This window comes from Mya arenaria, chromosome 3, assembly GCF_026914265.1.
Source record: "Mya arenaria isolate MELC-2E11 chromosome 3, ASM2691426v1".
In the NCBI taxonomy this organism is placed as follows: domain Eukaryota; kingdom Metazoa; phylum Mollusca; class Bivalvia; order Myida; family Myidae; genus Mya; species Mya arenaria.
In genome coordinates, this window is record NC_069124.1 from 12,099,302 (window position 1) to 12,124,631 (window position 25,330).

The 25,330-nt window shown below is 34.7% G+C and overlaps 2 protein-coding genes across 5 annotated transcripts in view; one reads left to right on the forward strand and one right to left on the reverse strand.

Moving 5' to 3' along the window:
- Positions 1-78: 78 nt before the first annotated feature.
- LOC128228575 (transforming growth factor-beta-induced protein ig-h3-like) lies at positions 79-14,031 on the reverse strand. 2 transcript variants are annotated; one of them, XM_052939974.1, is made up of 7 exons: positions 13,967-14,031; positions 3,125-3,297; positions 2,628-2,839; positions 2,193-2,403; positions 1,688-1,792; positions 819-932; positions 79-296 (listed from the first exon to the last, which is right to left on the reverse strand). In XM_052939974.1, exons 2-7 carry the CDS (start codon positions 3,294-3,296, stop codon positions 175-177), a joined length of 936 nt encoding a protein of 311 aa, XP_052795934.1. In that variant the 5' UTR covers position 3,297; positions 13,967-14,031; the 3' UTR covers positions 79-174. The 2 variants fall into 2 exon arrangements, with proteins under 2 accessions (XP_052795934.1, XP_052795933.1); XM_052939973.1 differs by lacking the exon at positions 13,967-14,031 and having other exon boundaries at positions 3,125-3,520.
- LOC128228573 (uncharacterized) overlaps positions 13,771-25,330 on the forward strand; it is a 38,410-nt gene continuing 26,850 nt past the window's right edge. Inside the window, exon 1 of one of the 3 annotated variants that reach the window (XM_052939959.1) lies at positions 13,771-13,850. The gene's annotated coding sequence lies outside the window, so the exon portion shown is untranslated. Of the gene's footprint in view, positions 13,851-18,826; positions 18,928-22,057; positions 22,210-25,330 lie in introns of those variants that run through there. The other 2 variants (XM_052939962.1, XM_052939958.1) reach the window with 2 other exon arrangements.

Below are 25,330 nucleotides of genomic sequence, written 5' to 3' on the forward strand. Positions count from 1 at the left end.
TAAAATAAATGTATCAGTTACTATAAAATTATGTCTGCTAAAATAGCTGGTACGAAATGAAAACTGATAAACACGGCAAAAGGCTTTTTTAGATTCTTTGGTCTATATTTTTTCAAGGTTCAGTGCAAATGTCATCCATGTTTTAATGATACAGCAGTCTTTGATAACGTCAGATTAGCCGTTGATTAGATTCTGGAGAAGATCGGTTGGGAAGATGATGTGGTCGATGGCATGGATCACACCGTTACTTGCCGCTATGTCCTTCTCAACAACCTTAGCGTGGTCCACCATCATGCCTAAATGTTGAATAAAAGAACATTGTATATAGACTTTGATTCTCAAACAGACAAATCGTGGTATACATGTATAGCTAGAGTCAGATAAGAAAATAATGGAGAAGTTAATATCAAACATTATTGACGAATGTGATAGATAAAAAAGACGAAAATTGAGCAACAGTTTACACTGATAAGATTTTGCCCCTGATTCTTGTTGGAGAAGTTGCTAATTTGTCGAGATCATTTAGTGGAGGTTTCCCAGTTAACCAAATTGATAATGTTACAATATTCTTTTATATTTATTTATGATTCAGAAATACTATCATATCATTGGTCAACTGATTGCTTGAATGACAACTGGAGAATGCGGGTTCTAGACTACAAACAGAAGCAATGTGTTCATGTTATATCATTTGCGTATTCTTTGTGATATTTATATAAAAAAAATCCAGTTGAAGGTTTTTTGTACTTATTAAAAGTGACACATCAACTTATCATGTTTTCGGGACAAATAATTCGGGAAAATGGTTACGATATCACCTGTCGCGTCAACTGTAATGTTTATTTGGGAGTTATGAAGGGTGAACAACTTGTCTCCGTCATGAAGGTTGTAGCTTGTCCTCCGACCGGGAACCATGTGATACTTGAACACTTCTGAAAAATGGAAGTTTACTATATAAAGGTATGCTAGCAGAATACATTAGACATGTCATATAACCAACGTTTCGATTTCACTCAATGAGTTGTTACGTTGTACATGTTTCACTTCAATCAATTAATCAATCAATCAATCAAGCAATCAAATAAGCAATCAGTCAGTCAGTCAGTCAGTCAGTCAGTCGGTTGGTCGGTCGGTACGTCAGTCAGTAAAACAATCAATCCACCAATCAATCCACCAACCAACCGATCTCTTCATGTCCACCATGACTGGAGATATGCATGTTATATACAAAAAAATAAGAATAAGTATATGTTACATCTCAAGTAATACAATATTTAGATCAGAATTATGGTGATGCATTCAACACAATCATATACAGTATATGGACCATCATACGTAATGATAAGTAGGATATTGACGTGGAATATCTAATTCAATCGTTGGTGAATTTATACGAGTGTTTGATGAAAAAAGATCGTCTTTGTTTAGCAGTGGTATGAGGAGACCGGGTAAAAGAAAATAAATCTTGATCCAAAAGTCAGCGAGGAATGGTGCCCCAAACTCAAGAATGTCGTATATACATGATGATGATGCGTTATACGGTTGTTGTTGTTGTTGTTGTTGTTGTTGTTGTTGTTGTTCGAACAATATGTTCATTTTTCAATCGCTCAGCCATTTAATTGTAAGACACACACTCCTTGAAATAATGCAATCATGAAGCTATGTAAACATGAAAAGTAGGACACACCGTGATAAATCATTTGCGCATTTGGCATATTCGGGCGGATGCCATTCAGTGCAGAATAACGACCAAAGGCTAGGTTTGTAGGGGCAAAAAGAGTGAACTCCGTATCTGAAATTATACAAAAATATTTTATCAAGTTAATCGCTAAAATGACTTTTTTCACGTCTTGTTTAGGCCAACGAAATGTACGTTTAGTATAGTTGTTAAACGTTGAGAAAAAACTCAATGCATTTCGCAGAACGGCGTACAATCAATTTAAAGTTTATTTATGCGCAACAGTTAAACGATTATTCATAAACCAATTGAATAACACTTTAATGAAATAATGTCCGAGTGCTTAGAATGTGTGTTTACCAGCTAACCAACTAATAATACTTTTTTTTTATCTTGACCCTCTTCTAAAATTTAAGCAAAATAGCCATAAATCATTGATTTATTAAATATCAAATTACTACGTGAACTTGTTACTTAATACAGCCAGAACGCGTAGTTGTGTATACTTGATTACCTTCTAAAATGTGTGTTAGATTGTTAAGCAGCAGAGCCAAGAACATGTCCTGAAATAAATCGTCCCTGAGAACGAGGTTTGCGGCGATGTTGTGAGTGCCGAACACGGGTGGCGTGAGCACGGAATCGATCACGTGAACCACACCATTTCTGCATATGACGTCGGAGCTGTTACCAGGTACAGGACGAGTCGAGTTGTTGATCAGAACGTTCTGAACATAAAACGGTTTGAAATATGTATGTGTATACCATTTTCTGCTCGAGGGGTTAAATTAACCTGTGTATCAATCTGTTTTCAATTTCCGACGACGATACTTATTTTCACAAAAGTATTTACTATTTTTAGTCAATAATAAAACAAATATTTTTTAGGCATTATACAGTTATAAATTAATAACAGTGTTTCGTTTTAGAGATAAAATTCCAGAATCGTTACCCCTCCAAAACCAGTAAATCTCATCGGCTGTCCTTCTAGTGTATCAGCCTTGTGCTGTTGTAGAAGTTGTGGTAGCACGTTAAACCCAGGAATCACGTGGTACTGGAGAATCTGCTTCTTCAAGATTGGCTCGTGAGCTAGCGTTCCCATCAGGTTCACGTCAACCTTACTGAAAGCGGCGTTCGTGGGAGCCATGACGGTATATGACGATCCTTAAATTAATATACTAATTAATATAAACATAGAAGTGATTTTGATGCAGTCCGAAGGAAAATGATATCAATTCAACGCGTCATCCGTCTAAGAGTATGCTATCCACCACTAGCTTGCCAGCTGTACATCTGATAGATCTTCGAGTAACTAATTAGTAGTCTAATGGGTTCGATTCTGTTCTTGCATAAACATTAATATTTCATATTTATGAGGTATTTCCTTCAGGAAAGTGTTGATTTTCGTTATTTAGTATGTGACATTAATAATTTATTCAAAGTAGCTACCTGTGTTTGACAAAGCAGAATTCATGTTTGTCTCTGTAAGGAGCTGAACGAGATCGGTGAGGCCCATATCTGTCATACATTGCATCAAGTTCCTATCCGTGTATCGCTTCTCTACTGCAGTAACACTTACAACCAACCCACAAACCAACACAAATCCCCGAAACAAGTCCATGCTGATGTGTGGAAAAAGTGATATTGTGCGTTACAGTTCTAATTGTCTCTGAACCTTTTATGTCAAAGTCATGTGAACAGGGCAGGTTTGGTTATGTTAAAGATAAGGAGTGTTATATCGCAGTCGCTTGTATAAGAGTTCTCATTTTTAAACATATGCCTTAGTGATTGTTATGCCGAAGCACAAATACCATTTTAAATGTGATACAAGAACAAAAATCACACAGTGATCACAAAATGCAACATTTTTACGGATCGCACAGCAATGAGTTAAAAGACAATTTTCTTTTTTAAAAGGTGAAATACATTTTGATCTGACAACCGAGTTCAACAGAAATACTGTTTCTTTTATGCTTAAATTTTAGAAAATATCGATTTAATTGGCGTTAATTGGAAACTAGTATGAGTAAGTGAACATTGTCACGTCATTCTGCTGACGTCATTTTAAACAAATCTATTAGCACAGGGAAAGTATTAAAATTGAAAATAACATGATATTTCATCGAAAAAACACAACAAAATTCACCGAAATGTGTTTATGAGTATTAAATCGATTGCGCGTAATCGATTCCTCGAATACCATTCTGTTCATTTAACCCCTGTCACACAACGGCCGCGTTCCCACGGCGTCTAATAAACGGCTTGAGCGATGATTTATTATATGTGATATTTAAAATAAGATCACTCACTCTCTCACTCTCCACTCACTCACTCACACACACCACCAACTCACAGAAATAACCCACCCACCATTATTTATATTTGTACATACTTAAAACCAATTATCCGTAACAGTACTATATGGAAATAAGAATCAGTACAATGTTCATAAGTGAACGACTTTATTACATACGTAGGGGTGGATATTTTTTAACTTCTACGCAAATACATAGCAATACGGAGGAAAATAAACCCAGTAGTTGGAGTAGGAACGCCAATACGAGTTTGCACAATCTGAGGTATATATTAATTGATAATGATAAAGGTCATATGTTCGTCCATATAACATGCAATGCTACTTGGTATATTTCTGCCATTTAACTAAATTTACTGCTAGAGCAGTGCAGGCATAAGGGAGAAAACCGCACTAAATCATTTATGTATCGTATATCTGAATTTCCTCCCTGTGGTATATTATTTATAGAACTATTATGCCATATTGCTCCATTGAAGTCAACCCAGAACTGCAAGGAATTTTCCAGTTTGTAGGAGTTCTCCCTTTCATATCCGCGTTTTATGCATGTGTTTAACTGCTCATATACGCTAATATACGATAAAATCTTTCATATTCGTACATAAACTTCTTTTAATTCCAGGTATATTCCACAGTCTGATTTTTATTGAATCTGGTACTTTCGAGTATGATGTTCAACTCCACATGGACTCAGTTGATTGTTTTTGGTCTATAACAAACGACTTTAGCTAAAGCTCAAGCCTAAAAATCAAGAACAAAAATTTGCACGCAGTGGAATCGCAAGCATCGTCGTGGCAACGCAATGCAATCGCCAGTGAACTCGTTGAGATCGCATAGAACGCCGCATGATGGCACGCACTTTCAGCATACCCAAAATCAACGTACGGCGTTCTCTGAGATGACACTGCGTCTCTATCGCACACAAACGTCGCGTATAAGGCGCTTACAAGGATTTTTTTTACTGCGCTCTTACAACGATTGTACTGAGCCGCTATGTCGAACATTGCGTTTCCAATGCGCTTCTTACGCGTCAATCGGCGTTTGCATGATAATAAAGTGAATGAACCAACACCACAAAATAATATAAAGGAATTATGCATGCAAATAAACATTCATTTGGCCATTTTTTAATGATGTGCAATATAGTAGGTACAATAGGTACAATATAGTAGGTAGTGCAAAACAACACACCGTCAGCGCAGTGTGAGCGCTGTGAAAGCGCCGTGCATATGCAGTGCGCGCGCCATGACAGCTCGATGCAAGCAGTAGAAGCGCTGTGATGACGCCCTGAGAGCGCAGACAATTACCAACTAGAACTCCGAAGGACCGCTGTAGAACGCCATGGAGCTCCGAATGAACGTCAAGGTCGCCGGTAGGGCGCAGTGACATCATCATCTTCATGAAAAATATCATTTCTTCTAGCGATCTCACGGCGCTCTGAGAAGTTTAACAACGCCGTTAATTCGCAGTGGCAACGCGGGTGTGACGGGGGCTTTAATTGACGGTCAATCTAAGTTTGTAGATAGAAATTAATATGTAACTTGCACTGTTCACATTTTTTGTGTAAACAAAAAAGCCAAATTCCCTCTATCCAATAGTCTATGATTTAATTCAATCAATATCATTTGAGTGTAAACAGCATTACAGTTACTAGTAAACCTTATTCAGTCCTACAGTTTATGCCGCTACAGAGTATCAAGCTGATGCTCGGGCTTATCAGTGGAACTAATCTACCATAGCTGTAAACTGACCACTTGACCCTTTCACTGCTGGGAACTGTTTGCCTGACTAATTTGATTGTAACAGCTGTTCTTGTCTTGAGACTTGGGCCATTTTATGTTAGGAGGTTTTTCTTGGTATTTCAACTTTCGCTAACTTGATTATTAAAATAATATTATTATCGAATGCTTTTGTATAAATTTTGTTTATCATAGTTATTATTATTATTATTATTATTATTATTATTATTATTATTATATACGGTAGTCCAAAATCCACTATACTGACGTCCATCAAGTATCATTGTGCAATGTTTAAATGACGTCATAAAACAAGTTTGTCATGAAGATAACATTTATTACGAAATCATGTGTCTTTTAAGTAATTTAAACCATTGATATAAAATTATAATATATTAATAACGTGCTGATCCGGAATGTCTTATTCAACTGTTGTTGATGTTTTAAGATTTTGATTTCAGTCAGTAAGCGCCTCGTGGGACTTGAGTCGAATTTCATCTCCCCGTGATCAATACGCACTACTAATAAGTTATTACCCTATTATACGATTTTTTAATATGTATATTTCCTTTTCGCAAAGAGAAAATAATATGGAGAAAATATATATTTCTGGAAAAATTCTCTACATACATTATATTACAGACACATGTAATAAAAGTTCAGTGACTGCTGTGATTATACATTAACTGTGCGTGTAGACATCAAGTGCAAATGATCAGAAGAAGTTTGATAAATTTAAATATTATATTAAAATAAAATGAGTCATATAACATTCAAATATACTGGTATGATATCAAAAGTCCGGACATAGAGGTTTAAGATACATTATTGCTTTGTTGTGATCATTTCTCATATGATGATAATGGCTTAAACTGCTTTGAAACACGTAGTATATATATTGAGATAAGGTAGCAATGTTTTATGATAATTCCAAAAGCAAAGACAAAATAGTTAATGATATATTTATATAGCATATGGAAAGCTTACATGCAGTGTGTTTAATGTTTAATCACTCTTCTAATGAAGAATGTTCTCACACAACAATGCAAATTAAGAAGAGAAATCTTACAAAGAAAACAAAGGTTGATTTAACTGTGTCAGTAAAGAAGATTCTAATCGCTGTTTCAAAAGCTACATTTTAGGAAATGAATTTTATAGAAAATACATAAACGAAGATACACAAACATAAAGAGGGCTTATATAATTCACATGAAAAGTGGGCAATGATGTTTTTTGAAATGCATTTTGGCAAAGACCACAATGTCAATGTATCAATAGAAACATATGAAAGTTCAGTTTCAACATCAAGGTAATATAGTGCTCAGATTAAAAAAAGTTATAAGCTGTGTTATAAGTAATAAGAATATCTAAGTGCATCAATATATGACCTTATTTCTTGGCAAATAGTTAAAATAGTACATTTCTTTTAATATAACATCTTATGCCCCCAGAAAATGGGGGGACATATAGATTTGCCCTTGGTCGTCTCTGTCTGTGATTCCGTCTGTAGGTAATATGCCAACTTGTGTCACTTAAAACTCGATTATATCACCTAAAGCCCAGAAACCTCGGGCGCCATTTATGTAAGGAAGTTTTGCGTCTGGGGTTTCGTTTCCCACTGCACTTAGTAAAACCAGAGTTATTATAATTTAATCAAAAAAGTATTTCACAGGAAAACATACGAACCCCAATCCAAGTGATGACTTCAGAGTATACAAACTTTAGACTTTATAATTATGAGACTGTTTGCAATTGGATAATGTTGCTATGATTTAATGTTAAATTACGCGTAATCATCGTAAAGTGAAAAATAGCAATGTATCAAGTTAGCAGTATTCTTTTCTTGTTCCAAAAATGCAGCAAAAGAAAGTTGTTGTAAAAAAGGCGAAAAAAACTATTCTTTACATATAACCATATATAACAAACTTTATTATAACTGCATGAGTGACACTGTTAGATATACATGTAATACATAAATTATACATTTTATAAAACCTAAATATCCATTTCATTCAATTGTACATGTCATTGAGCATAATTGGGTTGATATTGATACTTTTGTAGTAAGTAGACATCTTACGTTATCTTAATGTAAATTATAAATAAAAATCCCATGTATAACGTTATTCCGTTAGAAATTAAATCAAACGATAAGACTGAATATTTTTTTTCTTTTATGTACTTCAATGTTTCATTTCTTTGCTATGGAATCAATGATTATCGTGTGTGTTTTTTTTTCATTTTCATGAATAGTTTAAACCTAAAGTAAATGATATACTAGTAAATTGCTTTTCCATAGTCATCATGAATTTTTGTGCAGAAATCATACTGAAGTTGTATATCCTTCTGACCACCAAATTGACCAGGGAAGAGTGGTTAATGGGCCCCTGCTGATAGAAATTGGTTATCTCAATTACATGCATAATAAACACCCAGCTGTGAAGTGAGGCTTCGAAAATGGACCAAAATCCAGAAACCTGGCATAAACTGTAGGACTGTATTATTTTAGCAAGCTGTATGAAAATGAAGTTGTTGAGTTATTGTTATGGCTAATACCGTTGTTTTTTTCATGGATGTATGTGATCGTTAAACGCTCATAAATATTGCAGTCTACATAGGCACCAGCATTTCTATCAGAAAGGATCTAGCCACTATCCTATCTGTAGAATCACTATGAAGTAGAATAGAATCGCAGCTTAAAGCCATTATATTTTGATCACCATCTGATTAACCCAAAACATCAAGTTCATTAAGTTTTCATGCTAAATATGGAGTATAAATAAACCATGTCAACGTCAATTTGTCGTAGAAATATATATGACATATTATAATATAATTTTATATATAAAAGAAACAAAAGTTTTAAAACAATGACCTAGCTATATCGGTTGTTCGTCAGAGCAATTATTATCAGTAACCATCACACTTTTACTTGGCACTTACTTTAGTTTGTCAGGACCCCTATCCAATTTTTATTTTGACGATTCTAAAACACATTTATTTAGGGTGCCGACACAACAGACTCTTTGATATTCCTGGGATAAACAAGCTTTTGGCCAACGGTGGCTATGTTCGGTGCTTGAGTGTTAATTTGTAAAAATGTTTCCATATACATGTATATTGTCACGAGGATCTTGTGTCGGTATACGATGCTGAGAGAAACATTTGTCTGTGTTAACTTTGCCATAATGTTAAATTAATTTTCCGATGTTTGTATTATATAGAACCTGTGACGTCTGTATTCAAGGCTAAGAAGATATGTTTTTTCTTATGCTTAGTAAAGATGTTTTTTCTTGACATGTAGGAAGGAATCTGGATATATATATATATATGTATATATATATATATATATATATATATATATATATATATATATATATATATATATATATATATATATATATAGGCCTATATTCATGTTCATATTCGCGGTATTGTGTTTTCATGTGCTGAATTCACTTCTTTAATTGCACTATCATCAGTATTATGGTTTTCAATGTGATCAACATTATGTGTGGATTTGCTACCAGTTTGCATGCATTTCTTCGTATCCAAAAGTAGCTTCCATTTTTGGCTCAGCTATATAATTGTACGCATCAAATATATGTATACTTTATAGGCATTCTGTGTTCTTGCCTGTCGTCTTTCGTATAGTGATTGCTTTACACAGCTGATTGTCGTCTTCAAATACATGTAAGCGGACCATTTGACTGCATGGCATCAGGCATTTCATTGCTGAATATCAGGACGAGTTCTGGCCCTAGTACCGACCCTTAGGGGCAATCCACTTCTTAAAGGTGGCCATCCAGACTGGTCGCAAATTCGCATTCAAAAAATGAGCCTTTGTAATCGCTTTTGAAGAATATTTTCTAACCATTTATAAATAGTCTATTACAAGAATACCATATATTCCCAGATTGGTTTTAGTAGCCAACTGTATGGAACTTTATCAAATGCAGCCTTGAAGTCCAGATACAATTAATATGCAAGTGTAAGATTTCCCCTTCGTTTATTGTTAATGACCATATCTAGTTGCATTCGGGTAATCAGGTTGCACATGTGTGAATAGCATGGTCTCTGATCAAAACCCAATGGATCACTGAGAATATGTCTAGATCCGAAATACCTTAGACCGCACTATCCATCAAGGTCATTATATAGACGCCATATTACCAGAATTTACAGCAGCAACTATATTTCCAAAACTGGATGCACGAAACGGGAATTGGGCGGTTAAACTGAGGGGAAAGTCCTTTACTTGACGGTATTCAACACTTCATTTTAAGTATCGTTTTCTACACGTACCATACAGATTTAATAATGCAAATGATGCTTTTGTACAGAAAATGGACGAATGCTTAGAAGGTCTTACGGGGGTCATGGTCATTGTTGATGGCATTGCATGTTTTTGCAAAGACAGGGCCTAACATGACACAAACCTCAATATGCCAATGCAAAGATGTCAAGACAAGTGTATCAAATTAAATGCTGACAAAACGGGAATTGGAAATACTGAAATTCCATTACTTGGGCATTAACTGACGCCATATGGACTTACAATTGCCACGAACAAGACCAAAGCAATTAATGAAATGCCATCACCGACTAGCAAACCAGAACTAGAGACGGTTATCGGCATGATAAACTATCTGCAACAATTTGCACTAAATATTGCAGAGATGACAAGTTCATTGAGAAATCAGTTAAAGAATGACATTTTATTCCGTGGGATGCGGAACATGAAAATGCCTCGCAAAAGATTAAGACTGTTATCACACAACAGCCTGTCACAACCTCATAGCAACTAGTTTAAGAGAACAATGCGAGCCATTTATGAAAAAGAAGCTTAGACTTTAAGGTCATATAGGAACAACAAATCAATATTCAAATGCTTTCCAATTTTATAGTTTTGTTTGTTTATTTGAGTTTATCAAGGTCTGCCCGCGCCCATTGGCTGCATTATGGCTTGACCCCGCCGTTACGCCATCACGACTTAAATTGTGTTTAAATGCCATAAGTGACATGAGATAGAAGTGACAGCAATCGCAGTCAAATCCAGACATTGGAAGACTTGAAGAAACAGAGTGAGATTCAAGAGATCCGGGTGCGATACCCTAGCTCTTTTCGAAGAGACCTCTTGGTTCTTTAACGTGCTCGATGTAAAGCACCGATACACGGGATACAACTTTCCTGACCCGTTGAACCAGTACTGAGGAATTAAATTTTATAGTTTTTTTTTTTAAGTGTGAAATTTAAACGGGACTGTCAACCTATTAAGGGCCGGCCACATAACAAACGTCGCTTGAAGGACGGCAAAAATTTAAAATGTTTAAAAATCATTTTCATTTTAGTTTTGAGGTTCAATATCAATCAAGCATATATATATATATATATATATATATATATATATATATATATATATATATATATATATATATATATATATATATATATATATATATATATATATAATTCATACATTCATAGTACATGAACTGCAATGATACCGGGCCTCTAGGTAACGGGATTTCGTAAGAGAAATTAATATTTCCCGGTACCGACTGATGAAAAACCGTATCAACATAATCCGGTATCGTACTCTGTGCTACCGGCATTTCCCAGTATCGTTTATTCAATCAATCTTTTGATCACATGAAGGGTACGAAATAACAGTCCAAAGGGTACGAAATGACCAAAAATCGGAGGGTACGAAATAGTCAGGGTACGAAATGACTAACCTTTGATACCGGGTACCGAGCTTTAGCTACTTTTTAAAGGCGCAGTATGAAATGCATACAACAAAGAAATAGAGTAATGCATACAACATAGGCAAAGAAGGGTTTTCACATTTGCATACAACATACACAAAGAAGGATGTTGAGAAACGCATACAATATAGAATAAGAACAAAAATATTGACATTGAAATATTATTGTTTAAATCAATAAATTAGTATGTTTATGAGGTTAGTCAAGTGAGAAATAGTTTATTAACTTTATATTTGAATTTTGCTTTTAAAACTAAAACATAATTGATTTGTTTTTCAAACTTTTTGTTTTGTTTGAATAGGGAAAAGATCCTTATATGAAATCATTAAAATTGGTTTAATAGCTTGAAGGAAACAAAAAGTTTATGAAAACTTTGCAATTGGATAAAATAAAGATTGTATTCATTGTGTTTACTACAAGTATATAAGTACATTTAGGAAACAGAAACATATCATGTCACACTGATTACAATACATCAGAAACTTGTAAAATAAATCTTTATAAATAATTTCTCATAAGTATAGTAAAGCGCCTGGTATTTGATAAAAGACATACATGTATTTTTAAGAATTATTGTAAATTATATGTAACAATTATAAACTGTGTCCGAAATGAACAACACATTTGCATAAATATATTATATAAAAAATGATGAATACAACAGAGAAGCATGTGGGATGTAAAGGTTTACACATGATAAATGTACATTCATTTGTTTACTATAATGAGTATTTTTTTACTTAAATATTGCATGAAAAACACAGAAATTCCTCAGTGGTTGTTGAATTATCTGAAGGTGTGTTAACACAATATTTGTTGGTCTTTACGGGTGTGGTGAATTTGACATGTAGGCGAAATTGTTGGGTTCATTTTAAAATTATATTTCCACCGTTCTTCATCCTCATCGAAAAGTGGGAGACATTATATAGTTACGTACTAAGTAAATGTGTTCTATACAAAATATGTGCTGCTTCCATATGTTTCAAAGAAAGCTTTTTGTTAAGTTTTTGTCATTAACAGTCAAATTAAGGTTGACCAGTAAGAAACATTTCTGAAACTGGTTCAATATAATTTCTTATGTTTTCAAGATATACAAAGCTTTCACATTTTTCTTTTTCTGGTAATGGTTCTATTTTAGGGATTTTATGAATTCAATTTGCCTCAAACTTTAATTTAAAAAAAAATCTTTTTTTCCTGCTTTGGAGTCCTTGATGTTTAATTAGTAATTTTGGCGTTAATGCAGAGTAAAAAAGTGTTTTTTGCTTTCCCGGGATTTTGTATTTTCTTTGGCGTTAAACTTAATGTGTTGTCTAGACTGTAACTGACCTGAACGCAAAAAATGATAAATTTATTCCAATCACAAATATTGCAATCAATATAATATGCACATGTAATAACTATAAATTTAATCTAACAGAATAACCAAATTTACTACACGAAATATATATACCTACCCTTTTTACTCATTTTTCCTTTCAATTTATAATTTCAAAAGGATCAGTTTATATATTTGGGATTGTTTGTTCTGATGAATGTATTGGATACGGAAAGATCAAATGTTGTTTTTTTGCATTAAAAGTCAAACTATTAAACAAATTTAACATCTGAGGTTTATCCCTTTACAAAATATATTAATAATTATCTATATTTCTCATTGTGCAATAATGGTAAGAAATTATAAATCCTATTTTCACCTATTACAATACAAATCATCAATCCAGACATTTTTACAACTACCAAAAAATGGTTTAGTTTTTCATCTTATGATGAAATGAAAGTTATTAAAAGTAATTCTGTGTTTGGTTTTATAATCCTCATGCTTCTTCAGGTTATCTTAAAATTTATATTTTGTTATTGTTGTTCCGTGTCTTTGCTTTCCCCGATTTCAAAGTTTTCATAAAAGAAGTAATAAACTGTTTCTTTATAAATCTAGATATTAAACCATTAAACCAAATTTAATGATTTGAAATAAGGTTCTTTTCCCTATTCAAACAAAACAAAAAGTTTACACACAATCAATTAGGTTTTAATTCTAAAAGCAAAATTCAAAAATAAAGTGAAATAACTATTTTTCACTTGACTAAACTCATAAACATACTAATTTATTGATTTTAACAATAATATTTCAATGTCAATATTTTTGTTCTTATTCTATATTGTATGCGTTTCTCAACATCCTTCTTTGTGTATGTTGTATGCAAATGTGAAAACCCTTCTTTGCCTATGTTGTATGCGTTAGACTATTTCTTTGTTGTATGCATTTCATACCGACCCCTTTTTAAAGTTGTTTACTTCAACAAGGACATAAACAAAATATTAATATCAAATAATGACGTACGACTACGACGACTGAGGTAAGGCTATGTTTGTCTATCAATTTAGACTATCAACATTGCTTAATCGAATATATTTAATAACAATTTCAGTCGATTTAACATCTAATTTTAAGTTAAAATGTAGAAATACTCACTGCCACGAATGGGCAACTGTGATCCTGTGGTGTCAAGTTACCATTTTCGACTTTGCCTATGTGTCGATTGTTTATTAAGTATCCCGATTTCTGTATACCTGGGACAAATCTGACTGCTTGTGTACTGTACATGTATAAGCGGTATTAATGACGCAGAATATATTTATGTGAAAATAACGACTTAAATGACAAATAAAATCCAGTTTACACCAACAGATCCCTTCAGGGAAAAGCATGCTCGACCCTGAAGGGGTCCACTGGTCTTTATATACACTAACTTCTCTATTCTCACATAACCCAGGCTTTGCTAATTTGCATATTACCAACCAAGTTTACATCCGGTATGAACGTACTTCTGTTTTATACAGAATATTAACCATTAGGAAAGCAGAGCTTTCTCTGAAATATTGTTGAAGTTCCAACTTACTATGCCTCACAGGACAGCTGAGCTTTCTAGCAAGCGCATAGAAGCGTAACGCACATCCGCCACCTATAGCGGACCGTTACAATATTACTATAAATTCTTTTGCCCGGTGTCAAATGGTAGAGAGTTATAGCATTACAGGAATATATAAGAAATGTCAAAATAATAAAAAGAAATATCAAAATAATAAAAAGGTATCCCTGATCACTTATTTTTGTAGCTACCAGGTATGTACAGTAGTTTGGGGTATTCCGGATCAGTAACAACCTTTTCGCGTATTTTTAGTTCAAACCCATTGGTATGAATTATATTTTTTATATAACATGAAAGACAAACTATTCCTAAGTTGAACCAAACTTGTTTGTAACAAAATGTTACGGCTTTTATTGATATTTACACGCTTGAATAAACTTACCAATTTGGTTACTTCCGGTTCACCTTGGGCAGTTTCGGATCAAAGTATGGGTGTTCTCAAAGTAGTTATAAAACTTTGTCAAAGGGTTACACTTCACTAAGTTAAAAGTATATAATGTGTTTCACATTGAATTAAGAAGTTGTGGCATACATTAGTACCAGTTAATCAATGTATTCCTATATATGCCTTGTGGACATGCCATATTCAAATTTAACAAAGGGGGCATTTTAAAAGAGAACAATGATTTAACTAGATTGTATTTTAAACATACATGCTAGCATTAAATAACAAACTAAACAACTTAAAAACATGCATTCATTAAGATTCCATTTATAAGACAGGAATTAACAAATACTCACACTCATAACATCACAAACCAGGTATACAAAACAAATACACCTATAACATCACATACCAGGTATACACAACAATCAAAGTTTGACTAGACTTATAAAATCACATTTTTAAAACATAATTACACACTTGAAGAGTTTACCCTGTATCATCAAGCATCAATTAACAAATACATTGTACTCACACTTATAACATCACATACCAGGTATACAAAACAAATCAAAGTTTGACTAGACTTGTATAAAAAATCACATTTAAAGAACATGATTACACAAGTGCTTGGAAGATTTTACCCTGTATCATTAAGCATCAATTAAACAACTGTTCTTTTTACTAAATAAATGACACGTTCATAGCTGAACCTTCTGGCATTGTTTCCAATGCTGAGCGCAACAGGGAGACAGACATTTCAAATGTTCTTGATTGACACGAGATGAAATAGGAGCATGGGATAACAGCACCCCCTCCTTTCTCGTTCAGTGCTGGCCAGGGAGGAAAGCTTGGACACGGTTCACCAGTTGTAATGGGGTAAATACTTCACTCCTCAAGAACACTTCTGAAAAATCCTGCCAATGTTCTTGGTACATGACCAATGGGAAGGCCGGCAATGTCGGATAATTTCAATTGTCTACTTTGGTCTGTATCCATGTCATGAATATGTTCATTAAATGTCTCAAGGTCCGGCAGCCACAAAAGACATGCCTCTTTGTCTACAATGTTAGTGTATTCACGGTCCACCCTAAGTTTAGTAGGCGGATCCGTAATAGGTGGCTTGATCTTGTAGACATGGTATCCCTTAATAACACTTTTCTCCAACACAATGGTCTTCAACAAAGTAGCATCAGTTGTGCCTGAAGGACCAGGAACTGGCTCACTGGTTTTTACCTGAAACAGAAAGTATTTAATTGATCAATATTAAATTAGGTATATTCACTAAATTTTATGTTTTTAGTAGGAAATTGAATTTGAATATCACAAAACAGGATAAGTGTATTTGTTTTTAAGATTCACTATATTTACAAATGTACATGTATATCAATTTCAAGGCAGTTACAGATGAACAAAATATTAATGTGTAAGATGTACTGGTAATAATTAGAAACATGTTCTCTTCCTGGACAGTAGATAGGTTCAGTAGATTTGAGTTGAGGTTCTTTACTGCACTCAGAGTGCAACCACTGGTCGCAGATGTCACACTGTACCCAGACACGTTCAATTCCCAAGAAGTTGTCCTCTGTCCAGCTTATTTTACAACAAATACATGTCACGTCCATTTCGTTTGTATTATCCCGTTTATCATGTTCATTTTCTTCTTTTTCAGTGGACTTTGGCTCATCAGTAAAAGACGTTTTCCTTCTGTATGTTTTTTTCAGAGCCAATTTAATGTTCTTAGATTTTTTGCCTACAGTTTTTTTGCTAGATTTTGCACTATTAGTTTTTGATTTAGTATTTTTCTTCAGTGCTAGTGACATGTATTTCTTCTTTGCTTTAATTTCCCTTTCTCTAAATGCTCTGATTTTACTCAAGCTTTTCAGAGACATAGCACGTAATGAATCAGATGATGTGAGGTTGTCATGTAGGTCATCAATTTGTGATTTTCGCTTCAATTGCTTCTGCGCAGCTGATGGGAATGAAAGTGCCTCCTTCAATGTTGGTGAAATAATTGAAGATTGTTGTTTTTCTGAGCTACACGCAGATGCAACTGTTGCTAACATATCAAGTCCACAGACACTCTCATTCTCAACATTTGTTTCACTTTGTACATCTGGCTTGCTTTGTACATTTTCAGATGGTTCACACACTGAAGCGGTTATAGGTTTGTTTGTCACAGTTTTGGGACATGTTGTTGACAGAAGTTTCTTGTAGACATCATAACATGGCGATTGTCCTTCAACATCATAGCCCTCTTTTATACGTTTAGTGTACTTGGCTTTTATAGGTGTTGTCAGCGCACTTTCTAACGCTTCAAGAGCCAGCGATGATCCACTTGGCTGTTGATGATCAGGCTCTGGTATTTCGAGACTCGATTCTGTTGTGGATTCATCCAGTGATTTGGACTTTGCACTACCGAATGTGATACCTGGTTTAAGATGCTCCTTTGTGATTACAGTACTATCCACTGGGTAGATTCCAGATGAACGAAAGGCATTGATGACTGTTAAAGGCTTATAAAACAGAAGGAAGGCTTCTTTAATTTTTCAGCAAAGTTCTCTTTGCTGATTGGTACACCAGGGCTGATTCTGGTATGGGACCTCACAACCTGGTGCCACCTTTGTTTCAGTGGTCCAATCACGCCTACATCCAGAGGCTGCATTAGATGTGTAGCGTTTGGCACAATACGGTAAAGTTTGATGCCCCTTTTACAAGCTAGTTCAAATGCAGGCATGGATATGTGACTGCTCACACTATCTATCAATAGAGCCACTGGGCGTTTATCACCAGCATGCAGATGGAAATGATCTAGAAACTTCGCAAATGTAGAGGCATCCATCCAACCCTTTTTGGTGTAGGCTATGTCAGATCCATACAAGGCACCCGTCAATGGATTATAGCCTCTGGGTTTAGGTTCTGGATATATGAAATATGGAGGCATTATTGTTCCATCAGCAGATCCACAAAACATGACAGTTAGACGTTGTTTACTGTGGCCACCAGTCAGATGAGGAACTTGAGATGGATGTTTTGCTCTTGTGGGACTGATGACTTTGCTTGACACACTTCCCATGCTGAAACCTGATTCGTCTGCATTCCAAATGCATTTCGGTTTGTCAATCAATCCTTTAACAGTCAAAAAATCACTGAAAGAAATGTACCAGTTGTCAGTTTTCTCTTTTGTTAGTTTGGCTCTACATGTTTCTAGTGAGTTTTCTGTTCTCATTTCTATAATGTGTCTGTTCCGCCTCATAAAGGCATAATACCAATCATATCCAGGTCTGTTGTTGACGAATGGTGTCTTTCTCTTATCCTTAGTCACAACTTCCTGCACAAAGTCCAAAAACTCTGTTGGCTTTAAACCCATGCCACGGCTGGCCATTTCTTGCAGCCAATTAGCCATTGCCTCTTCTTCATCTTTATTAAAAATGGGCATTGGCCCATTTCGCCTTTCTAAATCAACTTCTCCAGAAAGCCGCCTTTGTAAATAACCATAGGATACACCATAAAATTCTGAAGCTTTTCTTATAGACTTTACCTCCTTTTTTTCGAATGCGATAATGGCTCGCCTACATCTCAGGGCTTTCCCGGGGGATCCACTTTGGTATTTCTTTTTAATACATTTAGCTTTCTTCACAGCTGGGCTTTGATGTTTTGGTTTTCCCATTTCTGAAAATAACAATTCAAATTAATTACATGTATTTCAATACACAATACTTAGTTTAAGTAAATAAGTTGTTTTTTAAAGCTCAAAATTTTCAATCCAAAGTTCCATTAAACAAAACTATCATAGATATATCCTGGATATGTCAAAATGATCATTCAAATAATTCACTTGAACATTAAAATGAAAATAAGCATAAATATTCAATTTCTTTTGAAAAATACAACTTATACAAGCTGTTTGACAGCTCAAAATACATTTGAGAAAATCCCCCATTGAGTATCAATTTGGGAGTCACGTGATCCGTAACTACCTGAACAATCAATATCATATCATAACATGTGGCAATTTACACAGGCTGCCGATATAATATTGGCTTATTTTGGGTCATAGAGGACATATTTGTGAACATTTTGATGTATAAATATGATGCATTTAAACAATACTTACTGGTAAGACTCCGATGTTTTTATTGAAACGCCATAATTTTCCCGTACTTTTTAAAGAGCGAGTGCGCATGTCCGATTGTCTGACACAAAAAATAGGTCATGAAAGTCGCAATTTGTAAACAAATAATCGTTTGAACTCTTAAAAAGTTAACTCTTTCAATATCAACTAACTGTTTAGGACAATTTTTATTACAATTTTCATAATTGATTGTTTTCACCTGCTTTGATCCGGAACTAACCAAGATCCAGAATACCCCAAACAACTGTATGTTATTGAATTATGTCTCATGATTTTAAAAACAGCCTAAATAAAGTAGTCCATATAAACAGCCGCTTCAGAGTCTTTGACGGTTTTTGTTTTGGCGATTCTATGCAGCCATATCCCACTTGTTGTTTTCCTAGCCAAGAATGACAGATCAAAGCGCTTTAGTATATCAAGCAGCAAGATATCACGCACCTGCTCGATAGTTCCAAAATGGTGATGCTTTGTTGACAGAAGCCGATTTGAATAAGTATTTCATGAAACACTAGCGTAATAAGAGAAAGGTAATGGCATAAAAAAAATTGTGTAACTATTGTGTTTTTATTTAATAATGCAGTGCCATTGTGTAATAACAGTCGAAGAATATATTTTATATTGGTATTAATAAGTTGACTTGTGGCGTTAAGGGGACAAAATGAATATCCAAATGTTAAAAAGTTCCCTTAACCTGCATTATCGTGGCTACAGATAATTTGGCTCTGTGTTCCTATATTGACATGAATATCCTATCACCATGAATGTCAAAACAATGCCATCGGTGCACTCATGCATACTTGTTTCTGGGTCATTTTCAATGCAATTGTTTACTTACTTTCAGTTGTCAAACTAGTTTGGAGGTAAACCGTGAGTGACTTCAATCATACACAGTAGCTTAAAGAAGAGTTGCCAACAAATGAACCGTCACACAGATAAAATCAAAAACAGAAGACAAAAACACAAAGCTAAATAAATCAGTGGTCGAAGTTAGCACAAGCCCTGCACTGGTAAAATGCTTTCCGGGGTCGCTCAAATTTTGGGTTTTATACTGCTATTCAAAAATGTAATGTCAAGCAGTAGTATACTATTTCGGGCTTTGTCATCCAAAAGACTAATTTCGATGACTGATATATACTGTATGGTTGGGTGCCCAAATACGAACACTTGAAGGTTTTGTACTATTTTATTTGAGATTTTTTGTCTTAGTTTGAAATTCATATGAAACATCTTTGGTTTATGAACCAGTCAATTGTAACCACAGCCCCCACACACCACTAATGGCTATATGTCTAACAAGCATTTTAGGGGCATTTTTCACTTTCATATGATTAGTTCTTGTACAGCTACAGGAATGGTAACAACTACAATGAAAAAGCTAAAAATGAGGACAGGGTGATAGCAACAGCTATGTGAGACCAAAGAATAATTGCAGGAGTGGAGAAAAAACAAACCCAACAAGTAGGCTAGCATGATGACAGTTTAATTAGCGCAGACAGGAGGCAAAATAACGTTGACGGGAATCATTTTGAGCCAAAAGATTTTGTTATGTGTCAAGAAATAAAAAATTCTAAAGGTTGTGGTGCAGAAAATTCCCAGTCCCAACGACCTCCCAGAATATGCGGAAGAGTTTCTAAATCAGGTATAGCCCAAAACCATCCATTTAGGGACCGTGTCAGCTCCAAGAAGGTCCGTAGTGACACCGTGTTGATCCTCAGCAATCAGGCATGTCCTGTAGGACACGGACCATCCAGGGGTGGTCAGTGACTGGTCCAGGACAGTCTGTAGCTTATCCAGGATGTCATCTGTGTTGACACAGTATTGGTCTAGGATTGACGAGACAGACCTTGTGTTGGTATTGGGGGTAATCTGTGTCGGCTCTGTTTACATCAAAAGGCATGTTCTTTTGCTGTTGTTCTGTGTTGGGTCTGGGCTGGTCTGATGATTTGCGACAGTCAAGGGACTCCATTTCACCTAGGACCATCATGAATTAAGATATCTCTTGATATGTGAATGTTCAGTGTTAATCAGGGGTGGTCTGTGTTGTGTCTGGCTTTAGTGTGAAAGTTGATTTGCCATAATTTTTGCACTTTTTTTGTGTCGCCTGACTAGGCGACATAAAGGGGTTACTTTGTCGGCAGCAGTGGCGTCCGCGTCCCGTTTTCACTTGTCCGGGGCATATCTTGTAAACTATTAGTGGTATCAACTTGAAATTTCATGTAGATAGATCTCATTGAGGGCAAGTGCAGTGCACAAGAACTGTTACTCTTGCTTCCATATTTCAAGAGTTATTGCCCATTGTTAATTTTCATGCTTAAAGTTTTGTCCAGGGCATATCTTGTAGAATATAAGAGTTATCAACTTGAAACTTCATAGCTTGGTAGATCTCATTGAGGGCAAATGCAGTGCACAAGAACTGTTACTCTTGCTTCCATATTTTTATAGTTAATTTTCATGCTTAAAGTTTTGTATGGGGCATATCTTGAAGAATATAAGAGGTATCAACTTCAAACTTCATAGCTAGTTTTTAAGATTTGATTTTGTGAATTTTCTGTTGCCAATCTAGGTTATGGTGTGAATTAACTTGTGTGGTGCTCATGCATTGTTTTTAGCTGTTTAATGGATTGAGACAATCATCAAAATCTCAAAAATCAAAAATTCCATGAAGAGGAAAATTCAGTACAAACAGAAGGGTGTGGTAATGCCAACTAAAAGGAAAAAGGCAACAGGTTTCAAAAAAGAAAAATAAACAATGTACGGAGCTTGACAATCAGTGCTTGACATTCAGTGCGTCACAATGTGATAACAATCCTAACTCTTTATGCTAAAGGGTGTGTATTGTACAGTCAGACAAGTTCACAAGAATGATAATATTTTCTGCTTCAGCCTCAATCTGATATATCCTTGGTAAACGTGTCTACCCAACATTATCTCTAACAAGTATCTCCAGAAACTAAACCAATGGAGAAGGAAAATTACCTGGTTTAAAATGACTGATGGAAGTTCATTTGAAGGACCGTACTAGGTAGGCTAGCGGTTGTCCTTTGTCAGAGAAATCTGCACTGAAACAAACTTGATATGGTCCTCTATATATAAGTATAATTTCCTTGTAATTGTATGTCACTTAAGAGAGTACAAGTCAACACCTACACAGATAATAGCCAATCATATTATACCATATTGGGCATGGAGTTAACAAGTGAAACGTTTCAGTTGTATGACTTAATTTTTTTAGTTTAATATTTGGATTCTGTGATAGATTCATACAAGTATGTATTAAAACAATTAATACATTTTTAAATACATGCACACCAGTTTATTAACCTAATCTTATTTCAGATTAAAAGATGTAGGTTACCAATTGTAATTTTAAAACTTTATTGTAATTCATTGCGAGATAATTATCCTTAAAGGTGTAATATATCTTAATATATAAAGAATGATTGACTTTTAGATTAGCAATAATATCCCAAAGAATCAGTTAATTAGCTTCTAGTTTGATGTTACTGTAAATGAAATGACAAAAATTATAATTATCAAGGTAATAAATTAAATTAAGACATGACACCTGAATCAATAGTTACATAGCTTGGACACTTGAATATTGCCCTTCAGTCCTTAGATATGATATGAAAAGTAATAATATTATGCCTTATATAAATGTGTCCCATCTTATATGAACAGCTCCATATATAAGTTTATTTTAATCAAAAATCCAGTTTTATGACGTTAATTGGTAATATAAAAATGGTATATTTGTTTATATAAGACAAGACTTAGGGCCATATGACATTATAAGGACCGGCCAGTTAGCCCCTGAATGTGAATGGACATCGGCTAATGCCTCGGTCCATATACACCTTCGTTGGCTGACTGGCCGGTCCTTATAATGTCATATGGCCCTCTGTGGTGTGTTATATTTCTTAAATATAAAATTTCAGAACTATTCTTAGAATTTTATGATTTTTTCCAGTAAAATTCTGTCAACGTGTCACTTGCAGGACCCATGTCTGGGCTGAAACTTTTTCTTATATAAACAGATTTGAAAATATAAGTTGTCATAAATGTGTGTGAAAAAACAAAAAAGATGTGTTACGTGCACAACTGGTGCCCATACCTCTAAGGTAAAGATCACACTTAGCGTTTGTTTATATAAGGACAAAGAGTATAGGTTGTTGTATCCGGGCTGTAAATTACTTATGTATGGACAGATTTTAAATAAACTTGCCACATGTGTTTAATTTATCAAGACGGCATGTCTTGTGCAAGAACAAGGTCCCTTTTTCTTAGTTAAAGGTCATACATTTTCAGTTAAAGGTCATACTTGCTGGTTGTTCACAATGGAATGCTGCAAAAAAACACCCACTACCGCACCCACCCGTGCCTATTCTTGCACTTGAAGTATTTTCTAGGGAAGGCCCTGCTTACTGTGACAGCATTTGTTTCTGTTTTGATTTGCAATTGTTTGTAACTGAAATCTTCTTTTCGATCTAGCTTTTTTTTTTAATTGTTTCTTAAATATAACATACTGTAATGTTAAAACAGACAAATGGTGTCGGTGACATTCTAAAACAAATAAAATCTTCACATTTTGTAACTAAAAAATGAATCGTTTCCAGTAGCAGTATTTGGTATTAATTATGGATGGATTACCTAAAAAAATGGGTATAAATTAAGATGTGTTTTTTTTTTGTGTGTTTATTTTTTAGTACAACTTACCACAAACTGATATCTTTTTTGTAAGTCTTTAAATTTTCAAATGGAATATGATAATTTAATACTGTCACGCTCAGTGTTAGAACTACACTGTGTTAAAATGACAGACCATAATATTTATTATTTAGTATATTTGTTTGTTGACAAATTATAAGATGCATACAATTATTAAACTTTAAATGTTTTTATAATAGAGGTGAGTGGTTAAATACATTTAGCATTATTCTGAATTACGCAGTAATGCAATAAATATACCCTATCGGTAGTGGATAATTTTATGCCTTCAAAGGGAATACCGTCTATCTGTTCTTGCTTCCTTCCATCCCTCCGTCTCCAAGGCTTCTGCTCAGTATCTGAAGAACACTTGGACCCAGGGACCTCAAACATGGTAGGCAGGTTGGTCATGAACCTTAAATATTTTGAGGTCAAAGGTCAAGATCGTGGTGACCTTAAGGTGTAAATATGTTTCCATGAATTACAAAAGAAGGCTTAGTGATAAGGTCTCAAACTTGGTAGGCACGTTGTTCATGAACAGCAGATGATCCCTATTGATTTTGAGGTCAGTCGGTCAAAAGTCAAGGTGACCTTATGCTGAAAATCTGTTTCTGATCAATAACTAAAGAACAATTACCCAGTAGGCCCAGGGAACCAGCAGATAAATGCTATTGATTATGAGGTCAGATGGTCAAAGTAAAAGTTGTGATGATGCCCAAGCCCCAGGACCTCAACCACTGTAGGTAGGTTTATCATGACCAGCAGCTGAATTCTTTCAATTTAAGATCAGTGAGTCAAGGTCATGGTGAACTTTGGCTAAAAAGTACCTTTTTTGATTATTTTGGTTGTGTTACTTGAACTGAGTAATTTACAATATTTTCATGTTACAGTACAATCATCTTTCAATTCTAAATGCTGTTGTGATGGCTAAAGAACCCATGTGATCAAAAGTTTTTAAGATGGTGTTGTTCAAGAGTTTTCATCTTTCAACTCTAAATGCTGGTATGATGGCTTAAAAGAACCCATGTGATCAAAAGTCTTTAGCATGGTGTTGTCAAGAGTCAACTGCATGGTGTTGTTCCTAAAATGTAGTTTTGACATTTCCACTGTTCATTGTATTAGGACTGAGCACATCAGCAGGCTGGTTGTTTAGCTGTATCATTATCTATATGCTCATGTTAGTCTGGTGATTATTGTAGTCCGAATTAGTGTTGGGAATCAGACAGAAAAATTACTATTAATAATGATTATCGGTTTATGAAATAATCAATGATTGATAAGTAATCGATTTAATTATTATTGATTATCTTTGGTCATCATAATAAAGGCATACCGCTACAGTACTTGCACCAGTTTTAAGCATCAATGTTCCCGAACAATATTGTTTGTAAATTTCTTTGTATAAATTACATTATTTATTTAGAATGCAACTATCTTTAAGTGTTTCCAAGTTACTATTACAGAACATGAGACCACAGCACAGGCTCTTGTTTTTGTCTTACATTTAGTATTGTATACATATGTGTAAAAAACACAAAGAAAGATTATAAGTATCTTCCATGGCCGAGAGTGTAAGATAGGTTCATTCCGACCCGAGCGTAGGGTGATTTGTGGAAACGAGCTTACCGACTTTCCAAAAAACACCCTGCGCGAGGGTCGGGAAGAACCTATCTTACACGA